Source organism: Cygnus atratus, chromosome 13 (assembly GCF_013377495.2).
Source record: "Cygnus atratus isolate AKBS03 ecotype Queensland, Australia chromosome 13, CAtr_DNAZoo_HiC_assembly, whole genome shotgun sequence".
Lineage (NCBI taxonomy): Eukaryota > Metazoa > Chordata > Aves > Anseriformes > Anatidae > Cygnus > Cygnus atratus.
The window spans coordinates 21142976-21170153 of NC_066374.1; the positions used below are offsets into that span (position 1 = coordinate 21142976).

At 41.5% G+C, this 27178-nt stretch overlaps 1 protein-coding gene across 1 annotated transcript in view; it reads right to left on the reverse strand.

Moving 5' to 3' along the window:
* MSN (moesin) overlaps positions 1-27178 on the reverse strand; it is a 46080-nt gene that overhangs the window by 3630 nt on the left and 15272 nt on the right. Inside the window, exons 2-12 of the mRNA XM_035542010.1 lie at positions 15815-15898; positions 6728-6823; positions 6122-6396; positions 5596-5679; positions 5059-5205; positions 4493-4589; positions 3301-3464; positions 2702-2832; positions 1895-2055; positions 1315-1407; positions 655-888 (exon numbers count right to left, since the gene is read on the reverse strand). Of these exons, the coding sequence (XP_035397903.1) occupies positions 655-888; positions 1315-1407; positions 1895-2055; positions 2702-2832; positions 3301-3464; positions 4493-4589; positions 5059-5205; positions 5596-5679; positions 6122-6396; positions 6728-6823; positions 15815-15898 (1566 nt within the window). The remainder of the gene's footprint in view (positions 1-654; positions 889-1314; positions 1408-1894; positions 2056-2701; positions 2833-3300; positions 3465-4492; positions 4590-5058; positions 5206-5595; positions 5680-6121; positions 6397-6727; positions 6824-15814; positions 15899-27178) is intronic.

Sequence of the window (27178 nt, forward strand, 5' to 3'; positions counted from 1 at the left end):
AAAAAGGGCATATCTCTGTCACTCTGCGTGTGCATAACCATCACAGCATGATACAGAACAAAGTCTGCCGCAAGCCAGGCAGCTAGCAGGCAGTGTGGGAAAAAAAAAAGACGAAAACTAACAAAAACACTTTGTAAGCATCAACACTGGAACACCGGCATTCCCATTCCTTACATGAAGGAGGTGCAGCATTGCTTCCCCCATGCTGAGCCCTAGCGGACTGCTCTCAGGATTTTGCAGTGAAGCCCATTCAGACAAGAAAGACAGTTACAGCCAGCTTCATGATAAGAACTTGACCAAGTCCTCTGACACATTGCAGCCAGGGCTATGAACAGCTGTCAGATGGCTGGCAAAACTTACACAAGCACAATACATCCAACAGATGCTGCTTCTTGGCACTGTTTGAAAACACTTTGCTGTTTCCAATGAAATGGACGTCAAGTGTCAGGAAACAAGCTATGCCCCTCTCCCCAACGGTAAGGTAAGCAGCTATCTGATAAGATAACAATCACCTTACTTCAACCACCTCTCACCCCCTCCTTTTTTTTTTTTTCCTTTCTTTTTGAGGAATATCAGTAAAACCTTCCAGCTGTATTAATGTCAAGAACAGAAGCAACACCCAGGCACACACACTCTATCCTGCCAGCTTCTTACCTTCAAGTGTTTCTGGACCCGTTCATTCTTCTCTGCTTCAGTGGTACGCTGCTCCTCACTGCGGTCCTTGATGGTGGCCTCTGATCGTAGCTCAGCACTTGCTTCTGCTGCATTCTCATCCTGTTCATCATCATGCTCATTCTCAGACTGCATGGGTTCGGTGACATGAGGGGTGCTCATAGCAGTCTTCAATTCCTCTTTGGTCTTTTCTAGGTCCTCCTGCACCATTTGTGCCTGCAGTAAGACATACCACAGTGAGTTAGTGAATGCAATCCTGAGCATGAGGGACTTCTCACACAAGTTCACAGAAGCACTACTTAGTGCTTATTATATCAAACCTTGTAGTTCTTGCACACTGAAATGGTACGTTCCAAAGCTACACAGACACAATCACTTGCAAAATTTTCTGCTGGCTAGCACATCAGAGATTTGAGAAATGCTTATAACTCATGGAAAATTAGCTATAGGTCTAATCAGTCAAATTGTTTCTAGATATGGGGCACTCAATCTACCTAAAAAAGCAAAGCTAGATATCCACAACAGCCTGAAGCTTGCAGACAATCAGTCTAGTATGGTACCTAGTGCAGTAGTTTAGGTCACAAAACAAAACAAAGATTAACCCCACAAAAAGTACTGCTGTTTGTTCAGATTCTGCTTTACCTTCTGTTGCCACTCCTGGGCCTCACTCTCTTTCTTCTGCCTGGCCAGCTCCAGCTGTGTGATCCTAGCTGTGAGTTCTGCCATCTCAGCAGCCTGCAAAGGAAAGACTTTAAGTGGGGACAAAACACATATACTTGCTAAATGAAGCATTAAAAAACAGTATCTCTCTAATATCGTTTGGGTAAGGAGAACATCTTTCTGTATACTTCAGTCCCACTGATAACTACAGGATTAAAGGGAAAAGGAAGTTAAAGTTTTGGGTTTTGTTGTGTTTGTTTTTTCCTCCAAACAGAACTGGAGAACTCGCTTCTTTGAATCCAAGCCAGGGAGAGCAATTAGTGAGTTCTACATGCTGTTCTCAGCATCACATACTGTTGAAAGCAAAAAGCACAACAATCCAAACCTACTGTACAAAAAGATACAAACACCTGTATTCAGATATAAGCTCATCTACTTGAGGATAAAAATTAATGAACCATACTATTCTTCCTTACTATGTTCGTAGCCTGGTTTGTTCTATGAGTTTAGACCCCTACATTGTCACTATTTGCCCTACTCAATTTTCAGCTCACCCACTTACCAGCTGTTCCTGGGTCTTTTGTTGATCATGGGATGCTTTCAGTAGGGCCTCCTTTGCCTCTTCTGCTTCTCTACGTTCTTTAGCCAGTTTTTCTGCTTCCTCTTGAGCTCGTTTTCTTTCCTGTTCCAGCTCCATGGCTCTGCGAGTCTGTTCTTCCAGTTCTGAAAGAGTAGCATAGTACATTCAAGAGAGATCAAGTAAAGAATGGCAGTAGAAGAGGAAAGTGTTCCTATCTCTACCTCCTGAATGAGACCTTTCCTTCAGAGAGACAAGAAGGATGCAAGAAACTGTCCCCTTTCTTCTCCTTCACATTGTAAATGGAAGCTGAAAGACCTGTTCCAAACCAGCAGATTACTTACCTCATTGATTTGTAGGGAAGTACCTATCCCAAAATGATGTCCTTAAAGACAGAGAAGCATACAGCACTTTGATTGGGCAACATTACTATGCAACTAGACTGTAAGAACCAGAGCACTGGCTGGTGGGACCCCTGCTACACTTTCTTACTCCTTCCTCTACAGGTGTGCTGAGATAAAGCTTCCAGTCATTATTTGAACAACTGCAACATAGTTTGGCTGCCAGAGAGGCAACTTAGCTGCCACCCACCTCTTTAATGCAAGCCATACTTTAGTAGGTGCAGTTGGAGAAGTTATATTCAGCTTCAGAAGGCTAAATTTGGGCCCTACCACACCAATTTGGGCACAATACCAGAGTCTGAATGGCTCAGAGATGCTTCTAGTTTTACTCCTTGAAACCTTCTCACTCAGATTGTGCATCTAAATGGAATACTGGAGCATTTCATCTTACCTTGCTGGGCTTTCTTGGTTTGCTCCTCAATTTGCTTGAGTCTCTCCATTAGCTCCTCCTTTTCACGTTCAATCTTCTCCTTCTCCTTTTCTGCCAACTCCCTCTTCTTCTTCTCATTCTCCAGGAGGGCTCTGATGATGGGAAAAATCATGATGCAATTTACAATTAACAGATATCCAGTCTGGAGTGCTTCCTAGTGAAGCTATAAGCACACAAGAGATGTGCACTAGATCACTCAGCTGATGAGCTTTACTCCAGCTGTATCCCTTTAAACTGAAGCAAAGAAACAAAAAGCTGTGCCAGCATTCACCTCAGTGGGAAGTTCACAATAGCAATGATACTAAGGGAAAGCTCCTTATATCAAGATCCAGATTAGTCCTTTCATATAGTCAGACACATTTTTAACTCCAAGAAAGTGGCAGTGGGTCACACTTGTGATGAATGCTATTTCCATCCTCCCATTAAATCTACTGAAGCAGAAAGAAATTTGCCCTGTTTTTGGCTCAAGCAGATTAGTGTGCTGCCAGCAATTTATCTAGCACATGGTGCTATCATGCTGTGACCAACCAAGTCCAGGTTACTCAGAATCCTACACCAACCTCTCCATCTGTTTCTGATGCTTCTCCTCCCGAGCCTGTGCTTTCATCTGCTGCACCTCAATGGTATCTGGTTTACGTCTGCGCATGTAGAGCTCATGGTTCCCCATGCAAAGTGCCAAGATTCGTTTGTTAATCCGTAACCGAGGGGCGTAGAATACAAAGTCCTTGGGACAAGGAAAAGGCAGCATTAGACTTGTTCCTTTCGCATAATAACCCCCTGAATATGCAATACGCTCCAAGACCCTAAGCTTTCTAGAACTGCTAGCCAGCTTTTCTGCTCAGCATCTAAGTTCGCTCTTTCAGGAGCGAATTTCAACCTGATAAACACAGGGCAGAAGTGCACAAGTCCTCGTCACAGTGTGCTCAGTTTCACTGTAAAGCATTTCTAGTACACAGAGTGCAGAGTGACTTGCTCCATTGTTTCATTGCAAACACAAATCAGGAGTTAGTTCACCACGCATATTGAGACTATACTTTCTCCCATCTTTCTTCCCACTTAGCTCTTTAATATAATAGTCTGGCCATCCACAACAAGTGTAATGCTTTGTCTGTCAGAAAGGGTGTTAAACGTTATGCCCTGCAGATAAATAATTTTGTTCTGTTAAAAACAGAAGGTATCAGCTCACACAGGAAATTAATAAGCCGTATAAATGAAACCAAGCTGAATTATGTCCATTAAAAATTTGTAAGAAAAAATGCTCCCAGTGTACCCTACAAAACAACCTGAATCTTCAGCTTCAAATAAGGTGGAAAACTGTGAAAGACATTCCACTCTACTAAAGCCAACAAGATGCAACAGAAGCTTTCAAGGTTAACATGGGTAGCTCAGACCAGTAATTGTATCAGAAAATTGGTATGGTCTTAGGAGAACCAGAAACCCTAAGCAGAAAGCCTGGCTTTCCCACTGACTTTAAACAAAGTAAGGTTACAATGAACAAATTTCTCCCCTCGTGGCCAGAACCAAGCTCCATCTATCCCCTTACTGTTATTAGATCCATTCTGGGCATACTGCCCCAAACATATCAGGTAGTAGAGCACTGCTTAAGTCAATGTTGACATTATTGATAAAAAGATAATGTACAATAAAATAAAAAAACACAACAAGAAAAAACAAAAAACTAACAATCAACTGATCATTCAGCTAAGAAGAAACTGAAAGTTTAAAAACTTTAATTTGAATGCTGCTTCTTACCGGTGCTTTCTTGTCAATAGGCTTGATAACAAACTTCTTGTCATTGAATGAGATGTTTCTGATCTCGCTCCAAGGGAATCCAATTTTCGGTGTTAGCCTGCAGAAATAGAAAGCAAAGGAGATGAAAGTCCCAAGTCATTCCAAATTCTTGACCTACAATAAAAAGCTTAAAATTCTGCCAACCCTGCCCTCATATTTCAGTATTCTTAGGTTGACTGGAATAAGCATACAAAATTAGAATCATTTAAATGAACTACAAACACAGGGAGTAGTTTTACATACATTTATTTATGGAAAACATAACTGAAGAATTCATCTGCATCATGAAGACTAAGGATGGAAGTAAAACCAGCTTGATAACATTTGACAATGTATTATGTTTTCTGGTCCAAAGCAGCGTGTTTTACGGAGCATTCTGGCAGCATCAAAAATACAGCCAAGAATGATACAGAAGTAGTAGAGTTTAGTACAAGACTAGAATCCCAGAAAAGACTAAAAGACTACTTTTACTAGAAAGGAGTTGAAGGCAGTGATTGGGGGGGGGGGGGGGGGGGAGAGTTAATTACCTGTCATTCTGCTCATAAATATTGAGCCCAAGAGCATCTACACCTAGCCAGAGTTCAGAGCCCTTTTTGTTCTTAATGCTGAAGTAGTTCACACCATACATTTCCAGATCCTGTGCAATTTTCAGGTACTCCAAGACAGCATCTTCTCTGCAGCATGCAAAAAGAAAGCAGATATTCCTTTTGAGTCAATAAAACATTAGATCAAGAAGGCGCTGTCTTCCTACATGGCTAGAGCAGTGATATGCTGGCAAAGATTCCAAGAACCATGCTTGAAGATAATAGCAAACAAGCTCTGCAAGCTCAGTTTTGTGGTTTGTTTTTTTTTGTTTGTTTGTTTTTTTGTTTGTTTGTTTTGTTTTGTTGTTGTTGTTTTCTACACTAAGGACAACCAGCTGGGCCTAGTTACTCCCAGCAGAATAACCTGAAGAACGCTAACTCATCCTGGAGTAAGCCACAGATTTTTATACGACTTCATACTTTACACACTAGCATATATCACAATACCTTAAATACAGCAGTTCCACATGCATCAGTTACCTAATCATTCCTCGATGTTCCTCGTGCCACACCTGGATCCTCTCCTCCCACTGGTCTTTGTTAAGCTTATGCTGCTCCAGAACTCTACAAAGAACACATTGGATGATTTAGACCAGCCACTGCATTTATGCTCACACAGTTGCATCACTCCAGAACAACACATTATTAAATACTCCATGGGCATCACAGTTTCCCCACAAAAATGTTCCAAGAAATAGAGTTCTATAATAAGGCTAGGTAGAGACACACTAGTCAGTGTTCCAGACTTCTGACAAATGACAAGCTATGTTCACCTTGTACCATAATATTTTTGTTTGTTTGTTTTGGAGCTTCTCCCACTACTTCCAATCACAGTTTCTTCAGTAGCAACAGGACCTTTAAGATTAAAGCTCTTAAAGAAATAAATACCAATCCTCATCCTCAGAGAGGCACCAGACTATTTTATTCTGAAAAGTGCAGTCAAGACCCCAAAAAACTGCAAACCTTTTAAGGCAAAGAAGAACTAAGACTGACTAAGTTCACTCACCTCTGTGGAAGCAGTTTGTCACTAGCAAGGTAGCCAGACTTATGCACCTCTTTGTTGAAGTCTCCATATTTTGACTGGACAGCATAGGAAGCCAGCAGGACAGCTGTTTCTGGAGGACAATAAATGTCATCGTTCAGAATTGCTTCCTTTACTTGGAGGAAGAATAGGCGCTGTGTGATGTCCTGGATCAGCTCTTCTGCCACATCCTCTGGGTAGAACTTGGCTCGGAATTTGAAAAGCAGAGGGCTTTCTTTGCGTACATCCTGTGCTGTTACCTGGAGCAACAAAGTTATTCTATTTTATAGCCCACATACCAAGTGAAGATGATCAGGTTTATGGACAGAAAAAGAAGACAAGCATGCATTTGAAAAATGTCTCCTTTCCAACCCAGTAGTGAATGGGCAAGTATTCACATGAGCATCATATTAACAGTTATTGGGGTGGGTAACAGATCTTCCAGGGTGGGGAAGATGGACTGAAGGAAGGTGGTACCAACTTGCTGTAATTTCAGGTGTTTAGAGAAGAACAGATCCCTGATCAAAGTACAGAGACTGAATCTTCAACAAAAGGGAACCAAAGATAAATGAGAGGTTGAAGCAAACATACCTTTTTATTTAATTTCAGCCATGTTGAGAATCCTTTTGTGTCCTGATACTGGAGTCCAAAAAACCAGACCTCTCTTAGACCAATTGTCTTGACGACCTGGAAGAAAGATAATTATCAGGAATCCCAGCCAGACAGGCTGATCTCACTGGTGGTGGAGAACCTGTCAGAGGTAAGAACACACAAGCACAGAGACGACCAGGGCCATAGCATTCTGACACCCCTGCTACTTTTCACAAACATAGATGACAGGGCAACAGAGGAGGCCCACGTGGAAAATACATTCATCCCTCTCCCTCCTATCTTTAAGGTTTGTTGCTATGTAAAAACAGCAGCTGGGACAGAGTATTGTTTAGCCACTTATAAGCCAATCTGTTGCATTGCATTTTAGCTATACAAATCTGACAGGTGTAATAACTTTAAGAGCTTCTACAGGAATTAACTACACCGATACAGGAGCTCTCTCCTTAGTCATGCCTCTAGCCCACCGTAAGGGGTGCATAAATAAGAGTTAAAAGTGTTTTACAGACATACTGTAACAGGAGACAAAAGCCTCATGGGGGGGCAAGACTACTGCAGTATTATGCTAGTATAAAGGAGGGGGGAAGTTTCTTTGCTGAGCCTGCTCACTAGCATGAGGCCACCGCTTTGTACTCTGGCAAGTCTGGGACCCGCCTGCTATGGGGTTCAGCAAGTCAGGGGAGGTTCAGGCTGGATATCAGGAAGAGGTTCTTCATCAAGAGGGTTGTAGCACAATGGAACAGGCTCCCCAGGGACACAGTCGCTGTACCAAGCCTGTCAGAGTTTAAGAAGCGTTTGGACTGTGCACTTAGTCACATGGTCTGAATTTTTGGGCAGACCTGTGTGGTGCCAGGAGTTGGACTCGATGATCCTTGTGGGTCCCTTCCGACTTGGGATATTCTATAATTCTAAATCTAGAAACTGAAGTTCGTCTACATCCGTCCTGACCTCCCCCCCCCCCCGAGTTGTTCTTATACCTGTGAATGAGGCACTTACCTGTAACCTCCAATACTAGACAACAGAGGAAGGAGAAGACACTTGTCTTTAGGTCTACACTGTACCTGGAGAACTGCTTTTAACACAGCTCCCACCCCTTGTGCTCCCTCACAGCTTCCTTCCTTCAGGGCGCAAGGACTTGACAAATAGCTGAGGTAGATTTAGCACTGCCTTGTCCCATGTTTTATATGATCTCTCCCTAACCCCCTACTTTCTTTTAAGTTGCTTCCACACTGATTCTGATTCCTAAGGACGCACTATATTTCCTTCTAATGTGGTCTCCAGATTTGTTGATATACAACATTAAGGACATAGGTTCCCTGCAAACACATTACTAGTTAGATTACTAAGGGCTTGGATCAGACATTTCTTCTGGCTTTACAAAAGCAGCAGTAGGGCACAAAAAAAAAAGGGGGGGGGGGGGAGTTTTCAGCAGAGGCATGCTATTAGTAGCACATACAAAACCTACACAAGGCCATGTAGTGTATATACATCATTCCATTGAAGTCCATGAAATTATTCAGCCTGTCCTTGCTTGAATATGGAGAACTGGCATTAAGCCCAGAGTAAACACAGGGATCTGTGGGCCTTCACTTACACATATCACATAGCAGGATGCCCACAGCTAAGGAGGCTTTCAGAATAGCATTAGAGTTTGCTGTATGTATTGAAAGCACATGGTAGGAGAGGAAGAAGGGCTGTCCTAGAGCCTAAGGAAAGCTCTGTTCTCGGTAACATTAACATTTGAATGGGATGGAGGCTCGCCCTCCACTGCTGCATGTGTCTGCTTGCCTCATTTTCATTTGTCAGCAGCTTAAGCCTGGGAATTCAACAAGCTGAACTGCCAGCAAGGAACTGAATGGCATCACACTGCGGCCCCGCACAAAGGGGCTTTTATTCCACAGCAGAGCAATAGCGGTGATAACAATGGCCCGGACGGGGCGAGAAGAGCACAGCACACATCATCACACCCCCAGATTGCTATTGAAATCAAAGCAAAATGCAGTGCAATTCCTGCTCTAGGAATTATGCGAGCTTGTAAAAAGCAAGGCATGTTGTGGCTTCTTAGCCTGAGCATAAATCGGGCCCATTTAGCCTTCATCCTGAAAGTAAAGACACATTATGATAGCCTCTGTCGAGTGGGGAGAAGGAAAAAAAGACAGTCCTCCCCACCTCTGCTTTAACAGTATATTTAGTTCCCTTTGGGAAAACAAAACAAAACACACCACATGCATGAAGAAGAAGCAGCTTTCTACATCTGCAAGGAGTCTGGCTAGCAGTTAGCAGCTCAATTTTGTTTGGGGGTGTACAGCATTTAGAGCCCTGATGAACCGTGAGATGTTCCAAAAAACAAACAGCTATTGGCCGTAGCTAGGGCTGGAAAAGAGCTGGCACACAGAACAGGAGAATACAGAGAGTACTGTTTAACACAGACCGCTATACTTAAATACCAAAGTTTACTCTCTCGGCTGGACAGTGACATCTTTTCTTTGTGCCACAGAGAACATTAAGTCAGTCCCAGCGTCTTGTTTAGCACGCAGTACAAAGTTTAATCTACAGTTGGCAACAGATTACAGGCAGACTTAAAATCCAGCTGTTGCACAAAACCTTGACCAGCCACAACAAGGCTCTTCATCAAGCACCTTTAGCTTAAAAGGCCACTTTTGTGAGCAAATTTGTCTCTCTACCTTAGGGTAGGTGTTGTATTTCTAGAGACAATCTAAGCGCACAGTACCATTCTTTACATATGTTCAGAGTAGAGACTCAAGGTCTTCCCAACAGCCTTCTCTCTCATTTCTCCTTACTCTACTTTTTCCAGGTCTGCATGGCTCCTGAACTTCCCCTCACCAAACACTAATCTTCCTCCCAGCTACAGATCTTGCCATTAAGAGCTGTCCCACAGCAGCAAGAGGGCCATAATAGGCAGGTCTCCTAAATGTAGATTTTAGCTTTAAGATGGTTAATGAAGATTGCCCTTTTTCTCAGCCCCAGGAAACATACTACCATACTTGCAAACAAGGGTGGATCTTGCATGAAAGCAATATCTACACAAAGATAACAAAGCATTCAAGCAGAAAGATGTTCCACTCAGAACAAGTTCCTGCTCCGGAGGCCAAAGCATCCTGGACTATTCCACAGTACATAAATCTGTCTTGAATCTTACTTGTTGTCCTGCCTGAAGATGAAGCAGGTCTTGACAGGCATGTCAAGTATTTCTAAGAGTAAGGCGCTAGCAAACAATATTGCTGGAGTAGCTCTGACCTGGTGCCACACCTGCAGTTTAATATGCCATAGTTATTCTGTTCAGGCTAGTAACCAAGGCACCTAGTGGATAAAGGTCACGTGATTATCCTGCAGTTACTGACATTCAAAACCTCTATGCCACTCCACAAGTGCCTTTCCTTGATTAAACCATGGATTAGGATTACCAAAAGATTGCCAGCAGGCCCAGAAATTATTTCATTTCATTTCATGCAGCGATTACGGTAGGGGAAGTGTTCTCTCAATTACTGTTCAAAATTGAACACAGCGTTGCCTCAGCTAGTGACTTAGGTGTTCACACCCGTGTCCACAATGAAGCACGAGTGCACAAGAGAATGGAATTTGGGAGGGGCGGAAGCTCTTTTTTAGTTCAATTGCCAATTTGGAATGGTTTATGAAATTGAACATATATCTAGTCCATAGGTAGATCACACTGAGATTCAAGTCATGTCTCTCAAGCAGACTCAAGTTTCTTCACCATGTGTCTTCAGTCTGGCTATGGGCACAGATGAAGCCTGCAGAGATTAATCCCAAAAATAATCCCAGGGATTAATCCCAAGAATCCCAAATCATTCAGTTCGTGCTACTGTCACCATGCTGGTTCTTTTCCTAGCCTTCCTACATCCAAACTGGCCATGCAAGATTACCATGCCTCAAGAACTTACATCATCAGATAACAAAACCATCTTAACGCTGAAGCCACCATCTCTTGGACTTCAAAATATCCAGAAGATAGTACTGGAAGGACTGAAGTTTACATGGTCAACTACGGGCTCAGAGAGCACAAAGCATGTAATCGAGAAGCAAATCTGAAGTCAGGGAAGTGGAGTTCATTGTAGGTTGGAGAATGAGGCACTGACTAAATAGTTTAGTAACCACAACTCATTGTTAAAAAATAAACCCTGATGTAAGGCCTATCAAATAGGTAGATCCTCACCCATCTATTGTACTTACCACCCAATAGATCTAGTATTGCAGACAGCTAAGACGCTTCTACAAAAGACTAGAAGAAGAGGCTCTAAAGTGGGAAGGAACAAGAAACTAACAGGATCCAAGGTCAGAAGTGATCAGAAAAAAAGCATTTGAGAAGCTGCCTTGTAGAAGCGATTGGGTACACAGAAGAAGGGAGTATGTCTTCATACCACAGAAGTGCGCAAAACAGATGAAGGTTCTGTGACTACAGTCTGTGTGCAGGCTGAGGAGCTTGTAAAATCAGTGTCCATTAAACCAGGGCATTTCTGAGAAAACTTTCCAGACAGCCAGCTGTGAAGCACTTGGGCCAGTGAATTACTGTTACCTCTCCCTGCCCAAGGCACAGGCTAGCCCCCCTGTCCCAGTGACAGAAGACATCTGCTAGAATCAGTTTATCCCTTCCCCAAAAACAGTTTGAGAGGAAATTGAAACTGGAGGGACACAACTGCAAAACAATAAGTAGCTACACAGTTTTACCACACACACACAAAAAATGTTATTCTTTCATAGAATATCCAAGCTGGAAGGGACCCACAATGATCATCAAGTCCAATTCCTGGGTCCCCAAAGGACCACCCAAAAAAATCTGACACTCTATGTATAGGAGACATATAAAGCAAAGCATTGCTTTGCTTTACACACTAGCCTCCAGTCTAACTGCTCTTCAATCTGATAAAGAAAAGGGTCAAAGAAGGAAAACAAGCAGCTATCACTGCTGCAGTACCTGCACCCTACATCCCAGGAAAGCGATATTCCAAGCTGCCCATGAAGTAACCAGAGTCATTCACTGCATGTAAGCAGCAGCAGATGTAAGCAGCCCTCCCAATAGCCATAGCCTATACTCAACCTTGGCAGAGCTGTTTTTCCTGGTGAGTTGGCAAGCACTAGAATCCAGCATCTGATGCTAAGAGGCACGTAAGCAGAGCTGCTAAAGGCAGGTTTGCATAATCTTCCTGTCTCAATTAACATAGGTTTTGTCCGTGTAAGCTATTTAAGATAATGCAATACAATTACAATCCTATGGGATGGGATGATGTAGGAAAACCTCTAGTATAAATCATTATGTTATTACACCATATGTCAGCTCATAAGGATATTTCTAGTCAGGTACCTTGGGGCAGAAGATGCCAACGCTACAAAACTTCATTGTGGAACTTAATCCAGCATGATAGAGGAAGACAGGACCTCAAGCCTGTTCACCTACTAATACTACGGAACTTTATCTCTAAACTCAAATTGTTCTTGCTCATGAAGCTACATAGATATAAGCTTTTCCAAAAATCCTTTGAATCCCATTCGGAGTAGGACAGAACTACATCTTGGATAATGAATATATTTATTCTACCTTTAGACTCAACGAGTGGAAACAAATACTGTCTAAACATTACTGAACAAAGCCAGCAGCATGCACTAACATAGTTGTGTGGCCAGAAACCTTGGTAAAACTTAGTAGCTTCCTTTTTGCCTAATTCAGAACTGACCGTGCATTCAAATTGAAAGGGCACTCTGGGGCAAAAACATTCAGGATCTCTAAAAATTCTTCTGTGAAAGAGTAAAAATCAGGTTTCACACCAGAAGGTCAATGTGCTGCAACAGCAAAAGCATAAACTTGCTTTGTAGAGAAAATTCCTACCCTCAAAAAAGCCCTCATGAAGGCAGACATTTTTTCAGAACCAGATTCATGCAAAAACCACTAGTTTAACACCATAAGGAGTGCATGATATTTTAAGGGAGCTAGAAAATATAGTTCAAATGATGTCTTTTAGGTATTTCCTAAAAAGGAAGGGATAGAATTGTCCACAGAAAAATAAAAGATGTGTTAAGAAATAATGAACAAACAGTCCAAAATTGAACTGCATAGTATTTAAATTTATTTGAACTTAACACACACTAAATTGAGTTCAGCTATAACTTTGTTCTTACACATCCCAGTACAGGACCCATGAACACCTCAGGATGGAAACTGAGATAGAGTGAGAAGATTATTAGTCAGACAGTCATTCCTTAGTCCCTATTAGTAGTGTCAGCATGGAGAACAGCTCTGGACTAGTCCTTTACAAGAACTAATCTACACAAACAGCTCAGCCATTTGAAATATTGAATACATGCCTGTTGACAGCAAAAAATTTTAAGAGGGCAAGCCAAAAGTGGCTAGACTACAAAAATCTCACTTTGTCTAAGTTCTCTTAAGAGTGAGGTGAACAGGCATTAGTTTTTGAGAATCAGTCATCAGATGAGATGATTTGGTTGCAACATATCAAGTGTTCTAGTATAGTGGACAGAAGTATTTGCATCACTGAGAGCAGCACTCCCCACTCATGCGTCTGCCTCCAGATGACTTTTGCTAGATAAAAGAATGCTAGAGGCTCCTTGTGATTGATGACCATTTCATCACTTTACACTCAGCAAGAGATTCCTCACATACTGATCAGTAAATTCCATAGCACAATAGTCCAATATGTTCAAAGCTCTCTCCCTGTATTAAAGGGAGTAAGTCTAGCTATGCACTGTCAGGTCACTATACGCTCTCTTGTTTTGATATACAGTTAGCTCTTTATGCACAGATCAAGAATCTGAGCTTGACTAACCACTAAGTCAATGCCTGGACATCTGCCAATGGTAAGGCTCTACAACATTCATTTCAGAATCAGTCCTATCAGAAACCAGAAGCACTACCTCTACAAAGCATATATGCTAAAATGCTAAACTGTAAAAAAATTAAATAAAAAAATAATTCTTATGACTATAGCACCCATCCACCGAGCCTCTGATATATGGATAGTATAAAGGGATAGTGTCCACCAGATCCTTTAAATATAGCAAATGTTTAACAGCTAGCTTCTGAAAGTTTTTTCCTCCCATAGTATTCCTTCTTCCAACTCTATCTACAACCCAAGTTAGCTGAAGTAAACAGTCTCATCTACATCAGCAGCTTCAAAACTTAGTTTTGCAACAGCATTTATTTTCTCCCTTCACTGAGGGTTTATGATGGAAAAAAACAAAACAAGACTTCTGTTTAGACAGGTGCTGTGTGAAACACATTGCACCAAGAAGAATGTACAGCTGTTCCAGAACATGACATGAAGGAGTGAAATCAATTACTAAGACATGAATTCCCATATGGCAAACATGATCAGATGCTTCTCAAAAACAGACAAGTTGCTGAAGTTCAAGTTTGACACCACAATTTCAGTTTGTACTCTATGTCAAGTGAGGCAAAACCTGCAGATGGTCTAGAGCTGACTGAAAAGTTTATGTACAGATTAAAAAGTATTACTGATTTCAGTAGTAACACTTCTTAGCACATGATGCTTTATCTAGAAAACATCAGACATTAGATAATGAAAAATAATCATAGAAAGCATTCAGCTGAGGAACATACTCTCTAAAGGAAAACAGTTCACCCTTTGATGAACTTTGGAGTACGTCATGTCAGCTTTATCAGAATATGGTTCCATAAACTAACTGTGGTGGAGCTCCATGTTGCGCACACACATTCTGGATGGAATCCAGCACTCACTTCCATTGAGCAAGAACTGTCAGACTTGAGACCACAAAGGGCTAAAATACATAGGACCTACTACGTAGTAACATGAAGACAGCTGAGAAACCACATTGCAGCACAGAACTTTCCTGAAAGCATTTTTTGCCTTTCCCATCATGAAAGGGTGCTCTTCACTAACCCCTACAATCTCTCTGTTCCACACACACACACACACACACACACCATTTCAGGGCTGGGCTACAGAGAGCAATACAATATCTAGTGTTAAATCATCCAGACGAGTATGAGAGAAAGCAGTAATTTGTGGTTAAACATCTAAAAAAATTAAATTTGGTTTGCTGGCCCCATATGAGACAGCTGACCTCTATGGGTGGGTCAGGCCTTAAGTACCTCTCTTCATTAAGATAGGCTCACTGTAGAGCTCTGAAGCACACCCATATCTGACATATCTGGTCTGACAGTTCCTTCATCCCGTCATTAATCTAAGATTCATCATACTTTTCTTTAAGCTATAAACTTACAGCTCAGATTACTCTCCAGTTTGGAAACACTTGATTTCTTCCTCAGAGTTCTGACAAAGCCTCCACTGTCTACAAGACAAGACTACATCATTTCCTAGTAGCAGATGCTTTGACTGATGGGGCAGTTGCCTAGATATGGCCTTTGGGATTACAGCAGAAACACATAGTGGAGCCTGTCGAAGTTTCAACAGCTGCAATTGATAAAAATCTGTCTTCAGCTGCTCCTAATTTGGAGTGCACTTGACTCCCTGCTTCAGTTTGGGCCAAAGTAGGAGGAAATATGCCTAGTCACTGAATGAAGAAGAAGGCTAAAACACCTAGATAAAGATGGCCTAATACAATACAGTACATAACTTATCTTAAAATCTCCCTCAGGCCCTGATGAGAGTATAGAATAACACTTGCACTTAAGAGTTGCAGCAATGTTTGAAACGCCAGCTAAAGCTCTCCTGTTCTACAGAACACCTATTCTTTGAAATCAATTACACAACAGTTGCAAGTAAGCCAACCAACAATAGCTTACTAGCTCCCCCAAAAGACCGATTTTGTGAGTTATGACTGCAGACATCTATCCCACCCATATTATGAGCTATTCAGTTTGTTAAAGGCAAGAATAGCTCCTAACACATTTCTGAAGCTAAAAAATAGTGTAGTTTTTAAAAGTGTGCCATTTCTTATTTTGCTGATTTCTCTCAGAATGGATCCACACACTGTCATTTAATCTTTGAAGCCCTTAAGAAATTGCTTGCTGTTGCCTTAACAGAATCACAACACCAGTATCAACTTTAGATCTTCTGCAGGTCCATCACTTACCTGATCAAAGAGTTGCTTCCCTGTAGTGTTGGGCTGGATGGCAAACTCCAGCTCAGCATCCATGGTGGTAACACGCACACTGATCTGGAAAACAGAAGAGACATCATTACAATAGATGCTTCAACTGACACTACACATAATAACAACATCATTTGCCTCCATCCAGGGACCTGCTCCCAGGCCTCTGTGAATTCCACTGCCAGTGGTTATAAAGTCATCTGCACTGCCAGTACAGCGTTCCCAAACCCCACCACTTCAGTTCGCTCACAAAATGTAACCTTCCTGTTTCCTAGTGTAAGAGTTTATCCTATCTGTTCCAATTTATATTCCCATCTACATACTGATACATATGAGACAACTATTTACAGCTTATTTAGTTGTATTTCTGAGTGTAGAACAACACCCTGATACCTTTCACTAAAGCAGAGACGTTCCAAACAGTTATACGCAACCAGACATCCAACTTCTTCCATATGAAGGATGAATGTCAAGAAGTCCCTAGATGCATTAACAACTCAGACTGCTGCAGAAGATGAGTGAGTACAGAACAATATTGTTCTAGTCTCCCTGGAGATTTTAAGAGAATATAAAGCACAATCCCTGGTATACTCTCAGGGCTAGTGGTACAAAGCAGACAGGATGCAAGGATGACCTCACATGCTAAGGCAAAAAGGATGCATACTGAACTAACACACACATTAATATGTGCAGGCACTTCACAAAGAAGTAGAAGTAGTCGTCTCTATGTAGTTGCCTACTACCACCCAGTTCTTTCAGGGAGGTGAAAGATCTCTAAACAATGAAGAAATGGTTATGTTTTCACTTATTATGCAGTCAAATTTCATAGCTGTAGATGCCTACACAAAAAAAGAAGTGAAATCATGAATCATCTTCCAGAAGAAATGGTATATGATAGGCTCTATATTGACAGAAGAGTCTCATTTTCCACATGAGAAATGAAAGTGGCAAGGAAATTGCATAAGGGAGCTTGCAGTTTCATTTCACAGAAGCAGGAATATGCCTGTATCTTTCAAAAATGGTTCTCATGGAACAAGTTAAACAGAGGCTTCTCACCTTAAATATTGGTGGAAAATATAGCTGATTCCATTCTGCAATTCCTGATTATTACCAGAAAATGTTATGTAGATCCTTAGAGACAGATACTGCCTGAACACAAATTACTTCACTTTTAACCAGGTAAACCAAAGCCTCCAAATATACCAAGCTTCCCAAGAATTTGTTTCTATTTGCATATCTATCAACTGAAAAATGATATTTCACAGTTTATGTACACAAGTTCCAAATATTTTAGAACCAGAAGTGTTTTAATGCTTTTCCATCAAAGCAAAAGTTTGAAACTTGAAGTTGCACAGACAAGAGATTTCCAGTGCACCAAATTCCAGCATACATAGTTCTCTTCCTTGCCAACAGCCATTCACTGTACATCACCAAATCCTCCTTTATTTGCTCTTCAGTGCAATCAATCCTCTTAACCTAGTCTACCAGCCTTCCAGTGATGGGAGAAGTATGCTGTGAACAATTTTAGCAAGAATAACCCTAATTGCAATTTACACTATAAACTAAGTGTGAAATTAGAGACTAAAAATGCTGGAGTAAGCACAGAAATATCCAAGGAACCACCCAAGACTGCTGTAATTGCAGCCAGTTCTGATCCCTGTTTTTCTACCAAGTCTATGGATAGATTTCATATTTCCCTTACGAAGACTGCAACAGCAGACTGCAATAGAGCTATGAACAGATCTGTTCACATGCAAGAAGCACTGCACTAGTTAAGTTTAAATCAAGTGCTTAAAGAGACTACCACATCCAAACGCATTTCGACGTTTCCCAAAAAGCCTTCTTGAACCTACTTGAGACTAGTCATGCCACTACTTGGTACTTGATAACCCTTGGTGATGAACCATGGAGTTTTCTTGTTTTAAGTTCAGTTCAAAATCTCAGTATATGCTATAAGAAGTTAAAGGTAGCACAGCAAAGCTGAAGTCATTAAGAGCTGCAGTGCACAAGGAAAGCTATTTAGACATTGCTGTAGCAAAGATCATCAACAAGCACATTAGGAATAAATTGATTTTGAAATTTTTGAACCTTTTGACACAAAAGAAGTCAAACTGCAGAACAACCATCCCTTAGAAGTAGTAAGGAAAGAGAAAAAGGTTGGTAGCTTGTGAGTTCAGGTTATTTAAAATTACCAGTTTTCAGCAGTATGCAGACGTCTTAGGTTCTCTTGCTATACCTTCCCAAAATCATAGAACGGCTTGGGTTGGAAGGGACCTTAAAGATCATCTAACTCCATCCCCCCGCCATAGGCAGGGATGTCACCCACTAGATCAGGTTGACCAAGGCCCCATCCAGCCTGACCTTGAACACCTCCAGGGATGGGGCATTCACAGCTTCTCTTGGCAGCCTGTTCAGTGCCTCACTACCTTTACAGTGAAGAATTTCCTCCTAATGTCTAATCTAAATCTACCCTCTTCGATTAAGACCATTCCCCCATGTCCTATCATTATCTATTTCAGTAAAGAGTCCCTCTCCACCCTTTTTATAAGACTTCTTTAAGTACTGAAAGGCCACAATAAGGTCTCCCTGGAACCTTCTCCAGGCTGAACATACCCAGCTTTCTCAGCCTTTCTTCATAGGAGAGACACTCCAGCCCCCAATCATCTTTGTAGCCTTCCTCTGGACTCGCTCTAACAAAAATCATTCTCCCTAGATTCTAGATAATTGACAATTCGTTATTTTCACAGTGCTTCGGTGAACCACAAATCCAACTGCTTGCTAGCAGGGCTGCAAACCCCCAAACCATCTTTTCTACTTATAATTGGAAGCAGTCTTTTGTACCAGAAGGAGTGCTGGCTTCTACGACTGTCTTGCCTAGGCCACATACCAGCAGCAAGAGTAAAGATGTCCATAAACCACAGCTAAGAGGGGTTAGTTAAACTAGTCATTAAGCAAGAATGTTGCTTTAAAGTCGCTCCTGTTCACCTACACCACTAATGTACCAGCTACCATGAAAAGAAATAGTCTTTTTGCTCCACTGTTTATGGGATTAAAAAAAAAAAAAACAAAAAAAAAACACAGTAGCTATCTTGGCTGATAATATCTGCATAAGTGATTGAATACTAAAGTATCTGAGCACAGTGGAAGCACCAGAAAACGAACATTTGTGGCAGCTCTTTGCAACTAGTGCCTGAATAACTTTAAAGCTCTTCATCACAAATTTTAAAGTAGAGCTGCTTCAGTAAGTATCATCACAGAATTGCATAATTCTTGCAGAATTATTTGTAAGATTCACATCTTTGTTAGCACAGTAAAATACGGACCTATACTACAACCAGTACACTGTACAACCAGCACAATTCCTCCACTGTCATTCACTTAAATGTAGTTAAGCTCCCTGACCAGTTATCCTTCAGTTAGTACATTCAGTAAGATGAAATGTACTTTTTTGCTTAGTAGAAGCCTTCCGTGCTCAAGATGAGTAGCAATCTAAGGTTTAGGAGTAGTAAAGTCTTGAATGGGGTACACACTTCCAATTTCAGGCTATGCTATTTTAGAAGACAGCATGAACTAAGATACCACAGGAAACAGCCTTGCTTTTTTTAAAGAACCACACCCCGGTAATGTTAGCTTCCCTGATCTGAACAAAGTTTTAACAAATTAAATAGCGGACTGCTGTTAAAGACCAGGGTGGTGGCACTTTGAAGCACGTCCTGGGATGTACCACTAACATTTAATACAGGGCTGAAATGCTGCTTTAAATTTGAGCTTTGTTAAGCCTCATTGATGTGGGGGAAGAAAAAAATTAAAAAAAAAAAAAAAAACACGTATGCTACCAAATGGAATTTTTAAGCCAGTTGTGAACTGGAAAAACAAAGTGAGATTTCCACCATTACAGGTAGTGGGAGGCACTGGTCTGCATTCCCAGTTAGCAGGTAAGAAGCCATTTATTCAGAGCAGATGCAGCTTTACTGGGGTGTTTTTTTCATTTCAAGAGCCTAAGTACTAGTACAGAAATACGAATTGGTTCTTCCAGTATGTAAAAGAGCCTGAAAAAACAAGCACCAAAGAAGCTTTGTTCTGAAAGATACCCAGGGATCACCCTACTCTCGGGCAGTTTCACTGTTCCCTTAATGGGTTCTGTCTGCAGCTCAGACAGAAGCTACCAGAGATCTATAGATTGCTATAACCTCTACCTGACAAGTAAATGCCAGGCACTACATGCTTGCCTTCATTCTCCTCAATCATCTGAAATACTAGTTTTAGTTAAACCATGTTACTGAGGCACGCACAGCTGAGTACTGCCCAACACAGATGTTGCGTACTCCTTGTGTAACAGTGCTATATCAGAAGAAAGCCAGCATAATCCAGTCCCATCATAATTTAGACTCATCTATTTGTCCTGTTCCTTGAGTTACCCTGCCAAAGTGCTTTTAAACCACTAATTTATCAGTGCTTACTCTAAGCAAGAAGAGCCTCAAGATTCACTAACATTAAGCTTTTATACTTTTATCTCTAAACCATTTAATGAGGTTTTATTAGAATAAATATCCTAGCATCTACGAAGCAATAAACATAGATGTGTCTCCTCTTGAGAAATAACTGTAGTGTATATATTACAGCTCTGTTCCCAGAAAAAAACAGTGTCTTCCAAGTAACAGTGCAGAAATGGTTAACCACTAGGCCTGAATCAAGACACTGCAAGGACCCTTTTGTCTACAGGTGCTCAAACTTTGCCCCATAAAGACATGCATGAAAAACTTAATTGCTTTTCCCAGGGGTGAATGTATCAAGACCACTAAGAATACTAGAATACTCTAGAACACAGTCAGTTAGACATGGAGACTGAACAAGACTGTAAGAGTTTGATTCCTCATCAACACCTTCATCTGAGGGGCAAGCACAACCATCGGTGTGCTTACTGTTCTGGCTGCAAACAGAATAAAATGCTCCTCAATAAGATAACCAACTTGGACTGCTGAGCATACACAGCTCTGTCACCCCAGACAGGCAAGACACATACTTCTTCGATGCTAGCAACAGGAGAAAACAGTGACAAAAAGATACTACCCACAACTGATCAGATTACAAGCAGAGTGGCAGCACTCATTCCCATTCCTTTTTCCAGAACTGACAGTTACTAAACTCTTTTCTTAAACTTTCAAGTTTCAGGATGTATTTTTAGAGGACTTACTGAATTTCATCATCAACCAATTTACCAAGAATGCTATCCTAATGCAGTAAATTATACTGAAGCTCTATTTAAACTAACTGAATTTTTATCATCTTAGCATATATAATGCACGCACTGATGCATCCAAGTGTCTGAAACCCTCAAGTTTTGCTTAGATCTTAAACTAGCAGAAGTTTTACCATGGTAGGTGGCCTCTGAATAGGCTTTTGTCTTTCCATTATAATTTAATAAAGTATTTTGTATACAAACAGCTAACAATATTGTATGAAAAGCTTCTAGAGAAGCCCATCTTGCACATTACAAGTTTAACTATTGCATTTCAACAGGCAACTTTACATTGACCAACATAAAAAATACTCAAGAAAAAAGCCCATATTTAACTGATTCATTTCATAATGGCTACAGGAAAGAGCTAGAAACCTAGCAACTCTTCCTCTTCTCTATTTGAGGAATTACCATTGTTTTTACCAGTCTAAGCACAGCTACAGATTGCCACTACCAAAGCATATTAAAGCACTTCCTGTAGCCAAGGACAGTGGCTCAAGGAAGACCCCCTGCACAAACAGAAGCTCTTGCATGGAAAAGACACTGTTTTAGCCCCAAGAGCAGCCAAAGCAAGCTCCTTTTGGTAGAGAAAAGCTTTCATAACAGCACCCTCCTCACATGGTGTCTAGCAGACTACGGGAAACAGACTTAATAGCAGTACCATGCACCTATTTGCAACATGTCTTTTCAGAAATGTTAACATTGCCCACCCATATATCCTCAAGTTTCACTTTTTGCCCCACTCAGATTCCCAATAAACTAGCAGCAATGATTATCAGTTCTCTTCCAGGTCTCTAAATGATCCCTACTAATAACCTGCTATAACTTCTTCCTAAGATGAGAGTTTGTAGTTGTATATGAAAGAACAAACAGGAAGGACTGATACCATCACACTAAATAACAGATGTATTACTTGTACTGACACCACAGTGTACGAAGCAGTGTAAGAGGTAGAACAGACAATTCTGTTTGTCAGACTGAGACAGGAACAGAGCACTAGGAAATTCACGTCAGAATAATAGGTAGAGTCAGCACAACAGAGTATCAACCTCTACAGAACTCTGACCCTGAGTTAAAGCTTCTTTCCTCCCTGGATTTCCTGAATGCAAGGAGGCTGTTACACAGTACTGGTCTGGAGACCTCAAGCTTCAGATACTGTTTTCCAGGTTCAAGCCACCAAGTGGTCTATTTCTGGATAAAGCGGCATAACTACAACTAGGGAAAAATAATTTTTTATTACTCATTTCACTGTCACAGAAAAGAAGTTAACAAGAAACTCCTGGCTAGCCAACCCTTATAGAGCAACTGTTCAACCAAGAGCTGATGCAAGTAACAATACTGGAACTAACACCATGCACTAGTGGCACAAGCTCTGGCTAAAGAAGTACATCATATCCATCTGAAGATGCAAGAGGAACTCAAGATCTCACAAGGTACCCTAGAAATCTAAAAACTTTCCCAGTTTTGGCTTTCAGCAAGACTAACAGCAGTCTAATAGGTATAATTAGAATCGTGTCACTATCTAAAAAAAACGAGTGTTTTTTTGAGGTGACAAATGCTTCTCAGGGCCACATATTCCACTCCCTGCTGCAGCCACCTAACATGGGCCCTGCCACCTTACATGCTTGTGGGCGCAGTGCCCTGCTGGAAGGACAGGAGTCACACGCCAATCCACATAGCACTTTGCTTGGCCTCTAAAGAGCATCAGAGGTAATGACCCCCACCTGCAGCACCAGCGATACTCACAGACATCTGGCTCTTTTCCAAGTACCAGCACTCTTCTGAAAACAGTCCTGGGTCCTTTGTGTCAGGGTGAGGCTGGATTCAGGTCATATGAAAGTGCTTGCAATTTCTAAAGGGATTACATTTAATTAAACCAGCCTCCTTCCAGCAGTCTTAAAGGGCCTTTTCATACCCCTAAATTCATCAGGAGCAGAACACCAGCAGGGAGCAGGCACACCCCAGGCACCAGCCCTGGCCCTGCCAGGCTGCAGCCCCCACTGAGAATTAACCCTGCAGATGGCTCCCCAGCACTTCACCATTCTCTCAGACACCTTCCTCCCCATTCAATTGGGAAATGGCACTACTCACTTGACTGGAACCATAGGGATCCTAACATGGCCAAGGAAGGTGTCCCATTCCCACTCCACTGTGACAGTTTGAATAGAGTCACCATAATAAAATGGAGGAAGCTTGCCCACCTTTGATGTACTCAGTGCCAGTGAGACTGAAGTACAGCTTACGTGCTACATAGTATGTGCTATAACATCCCAGACACCAATTCTGTCTTGGCCTTGTTTTGGAAGGAATTCACCCTTTAAGGGATTTCTAGTGATTTCAGAGCAGACTCTGAAGATAAAAAGCTGATATTAAAGAAAAATTCAGCTTACTTCCACATATCTCTTAGCCATCTCTGGGTAAAACTAAAAATAGACACAAGCAATCATCATTATCCAAAAACATTTCAACAGGTAAAGATACCACCATGATTGTTGTAATAGGAAAAAAAAAGTCCTTTCCCCATCCATCTTCTGTTCTCTTTCCACATTTGACAGCACAGCATGTAAGTTCATTTTACAGAAGTAATAATCAGTTAGAACTATTTTTAATGTCATTTCCAACAAAACCAGACAGATTTTGAGTTGACTGTACCTTTCAGTGATACACTAATTATAAACACATCCCAACTTCCTGCACCTGCTGCATACTAAGAAGCAAGACAGGACAGTCTTGCACAGTCAGACTGTGGCTCACTTTTCGGAAGGTACTGAGATGCCTAAGGATCTTGTAAGCATACTACCTTTCTTTAAACCACTGTTTAAAACTAGCTCAATATTACAAATTTCAGACTATTTTACACAAGAGAGATATAGCTGTCATTACTGCACTACTGTAAGAGTTGGACTCAGTAAGAAATAGCAGGTTGACACAGATCTTACAGGAAAGTTTCACCTATTGCTTTGCTGAATTCCACAGTACAGTGTTATCTACTGAGGAAAAATTCAGTTCACACCTACAGTAAAACTAAATTAAAAACACCTGCAGAGGGAGGAGTGGCTTCCCTGTAAGCAGCCAGATACAAAAGGAACAATGGACTACGTATTTGAATCTCAGTTAATGGGCTCAGTTGCTGTCCAAGTTGAATCTGACAGAGACATCAAGAGCTGTTGTCTGTAGGCTATGAAAGATGCTCCACTTACTACCTTTAATAACAGATATTTTGCTGCCATGTTACCTTATCCCCCACCACCGCCATCCTTGTAGGATGGAAGAGACCATACATGCAGTGTGCTATGAAACACATCACTGGGCTCTAGACCAAAAACATGAGAAGCTGGCAGCATCCTCCAGACCTCACTGGAAAGTGCTTATTGCTGCTGAGTGACCTAATGTGATCTGACAAGTCCTCAAGGAGAGTGCATAGCCACTGGCTTTATGTGCATAGCCCTGTGGTAACGTACACAGTGTGCTGCTGCTCTATCCTAGGTATAATCACAGAATCACGTGTTACATGTAAACACACGTGTTACTTAAAAAACAACACCTTTCTTAATTTGAAAATCAAATGGTAGATGTGCTTGAGTCCCTTCAATAAAATCTCATACTTAGGTCAGTATCTGAACTACAAATGATAAAAGAACAGATCATTTGAATTGCAGCATGATTATCATAGAAAAGCAAGTTGGGTGAATAGTAAACTGAGGAAAAGCTAGGAGAAGGCACCCCATGAGCTCACATCTCAGAAGGACACAGTTACTGGTAACTGTGGTACCCTCTGAAGCCATTGAAGGCATTGTGAGCTGTGTGCCCCGTCCCACTGCCATGCAGACCAGTCTGGAGGCAGGGAGGTTGCAGCTGCTGGAGCTCCATTTGACTGTGAAGACCTGGCCTCTCACAGGTGCAAGCACCAGCAGGCCAGGCTAGAGAAGTGATACAGATACATCTAACTAGATCTAGGCTCAAACAGTCCTGTTCCCTCCCCATGAACAAGCACAGCAACAAGCCAGATCAGTTCCTAAAAACACTGTAGAGCCACACCTCAAAGCCACATGACAGCTGCAGCCTCCCTCCACTCCTTCCTCAGTCTCCACTGAGGCAAGATGGCCTATATGGGCAGCAAGTTGCAGTTTTCACACAGATACTGAACAAAGTTGTTGAGAACAGCAAGACTATGAGGCTGCCACAGGAAGTGAGCTGCAGTGACAGCAGTGCAGATTGAGAAAGTTCACAGCTTTGAAGAGTCTACTTGCAGAAACTGAACCGAGAAAGGGTGGAGGAGGCATAGCCTGCGCAGGAGGAAACCAGACATGCCCTGACACAAGTACATGTCTGACACTTTGTCTCACTTCAGCAGAGACACAGGGGGAGCATGGCCAGCGCAGAAAACGCTCTCTGTAACTTCCAGCAAAATGCAACTTTCTGGATGGATTTAGCACCACTGGTGGGGCAGGGGAAAAAGCAACTTACCCTAATACAAACCCTGTCAAACTGTAATGTCACAGTCCTAAATATTAATTTACTTAGCTGTTACCACAAGAGATGATTTTTGAACCAATGATTAAAATTGCAAGTTGTTTGTCCACATAAACACGAGTAGAATTCTAGGATTATCCCTGCACCCTCCCAACCACCTTGGACTCACCAAGAGGCTTTGCAAGTCTAACTCCACAGAATTTATATGTTAATGACCAATGTTTACTGCACACTTAATCCCCTACTTGTCTACTTAGTGGAAAAAAACACTTTTTCAGCCCAGTTATTAATAATAATGGTACAAACTGCATTCTACCTGCATGAGTTTTGTCTCTACTCTTTATTCTACTCATTCAGCAGATTGAGATACATACTATAACCGATTACAGTTCATCATGTCAGCAAACATCTCTTCAAGACTTTTCTTGCCACATTATGGAACTTTCTAGCTGAAGAGCAAGGCCTCTATGCCTACTGGCCCAGCAAGTAGCCATCTAAGCTACACATTCATGAAAATACTTATTCACCACAGTATAAAAACACCTCTTTATTAGACTTATGGTGACAGGTACACAAGCTGTACACTGGAACTGAGTGCAACAGGCTTAAAAAAAATAAAGCACTGAAAATAAAGATTGAGTTACGTTAAGAGGCCTATCAGTAAATGCCCCATGCTGCCAGTTCTCAGCAGAACAGCCTCTTATCGGAGAAGGTCTACCTATCTTTGACACTGAGCAGTACTCCAGAGCACTAGCAAGAGAAACTAGTTACCATGACTGCCCTCATCAGCAGAGCTACAACAGACAGAAGAGACAGGGCACAGGGTTTTTTTTTTTGATCTTTTCTGTACCAATGCATAGTGATAGGTTCATGGACAAGATACTCTACATTTCAATTCCTCCTTCTCATGATCAATTCCTCACAAATCCATTATGCAAACGTTTTGACAATAAAGTGCAGCAATAAGCTGTACCTTACTGCATCAATTCTAGCATTTAAACACTTATTGCTGCTGCATTATTTCCATTTTCCATTATTTCCATCCTTTCCATTATGAGATGTGCTAGAGTGCTCATCCCCCAGTGATAAGAAAAGTAAAATTCCTCCATACAGCCAGGGGTAAACTTTTTTTTTTTTTTTTTTTTTTAAAAAAAGGCAGTTTCCTTGAAGACACCTTCTGCCATTGAAAAATTAATGTCTACAGAACAGAGCAACACAGCAGTACTTTGTTGCTTTTCTGGTTCTTGAAACCAAGTGTGAGAAGCCACAATTCACTTCCTGCTGAAATCCCCCTTCGAAACTGATCAATACCTGATATTCATAGGGTCCTGAGTACAGGGTAAAAAAGTTGAATGCAAGGAGATCCTCCCTGCAGGACAAGCCCATCAGACAAGAGATCAGTTACTCATATTAAATCAGGGAGTCTACTTCAGGCATCCTTATATAAGCTAAGGCTTCGCCCCAGAGTCCCCCACCCCACAAGAGGTAGAGAACCAAACTTACTGGTTCCAAACTTAGAGACTTACCCCCCAGGACAGTCTCTTCAAAAACTCAGGTCTTCTTCAAACCACATCCACAGAGCTCACAAAAGGGACTCAGAAAAGCTTCTTCCTTATCCAAAGGGCCTGGCATTT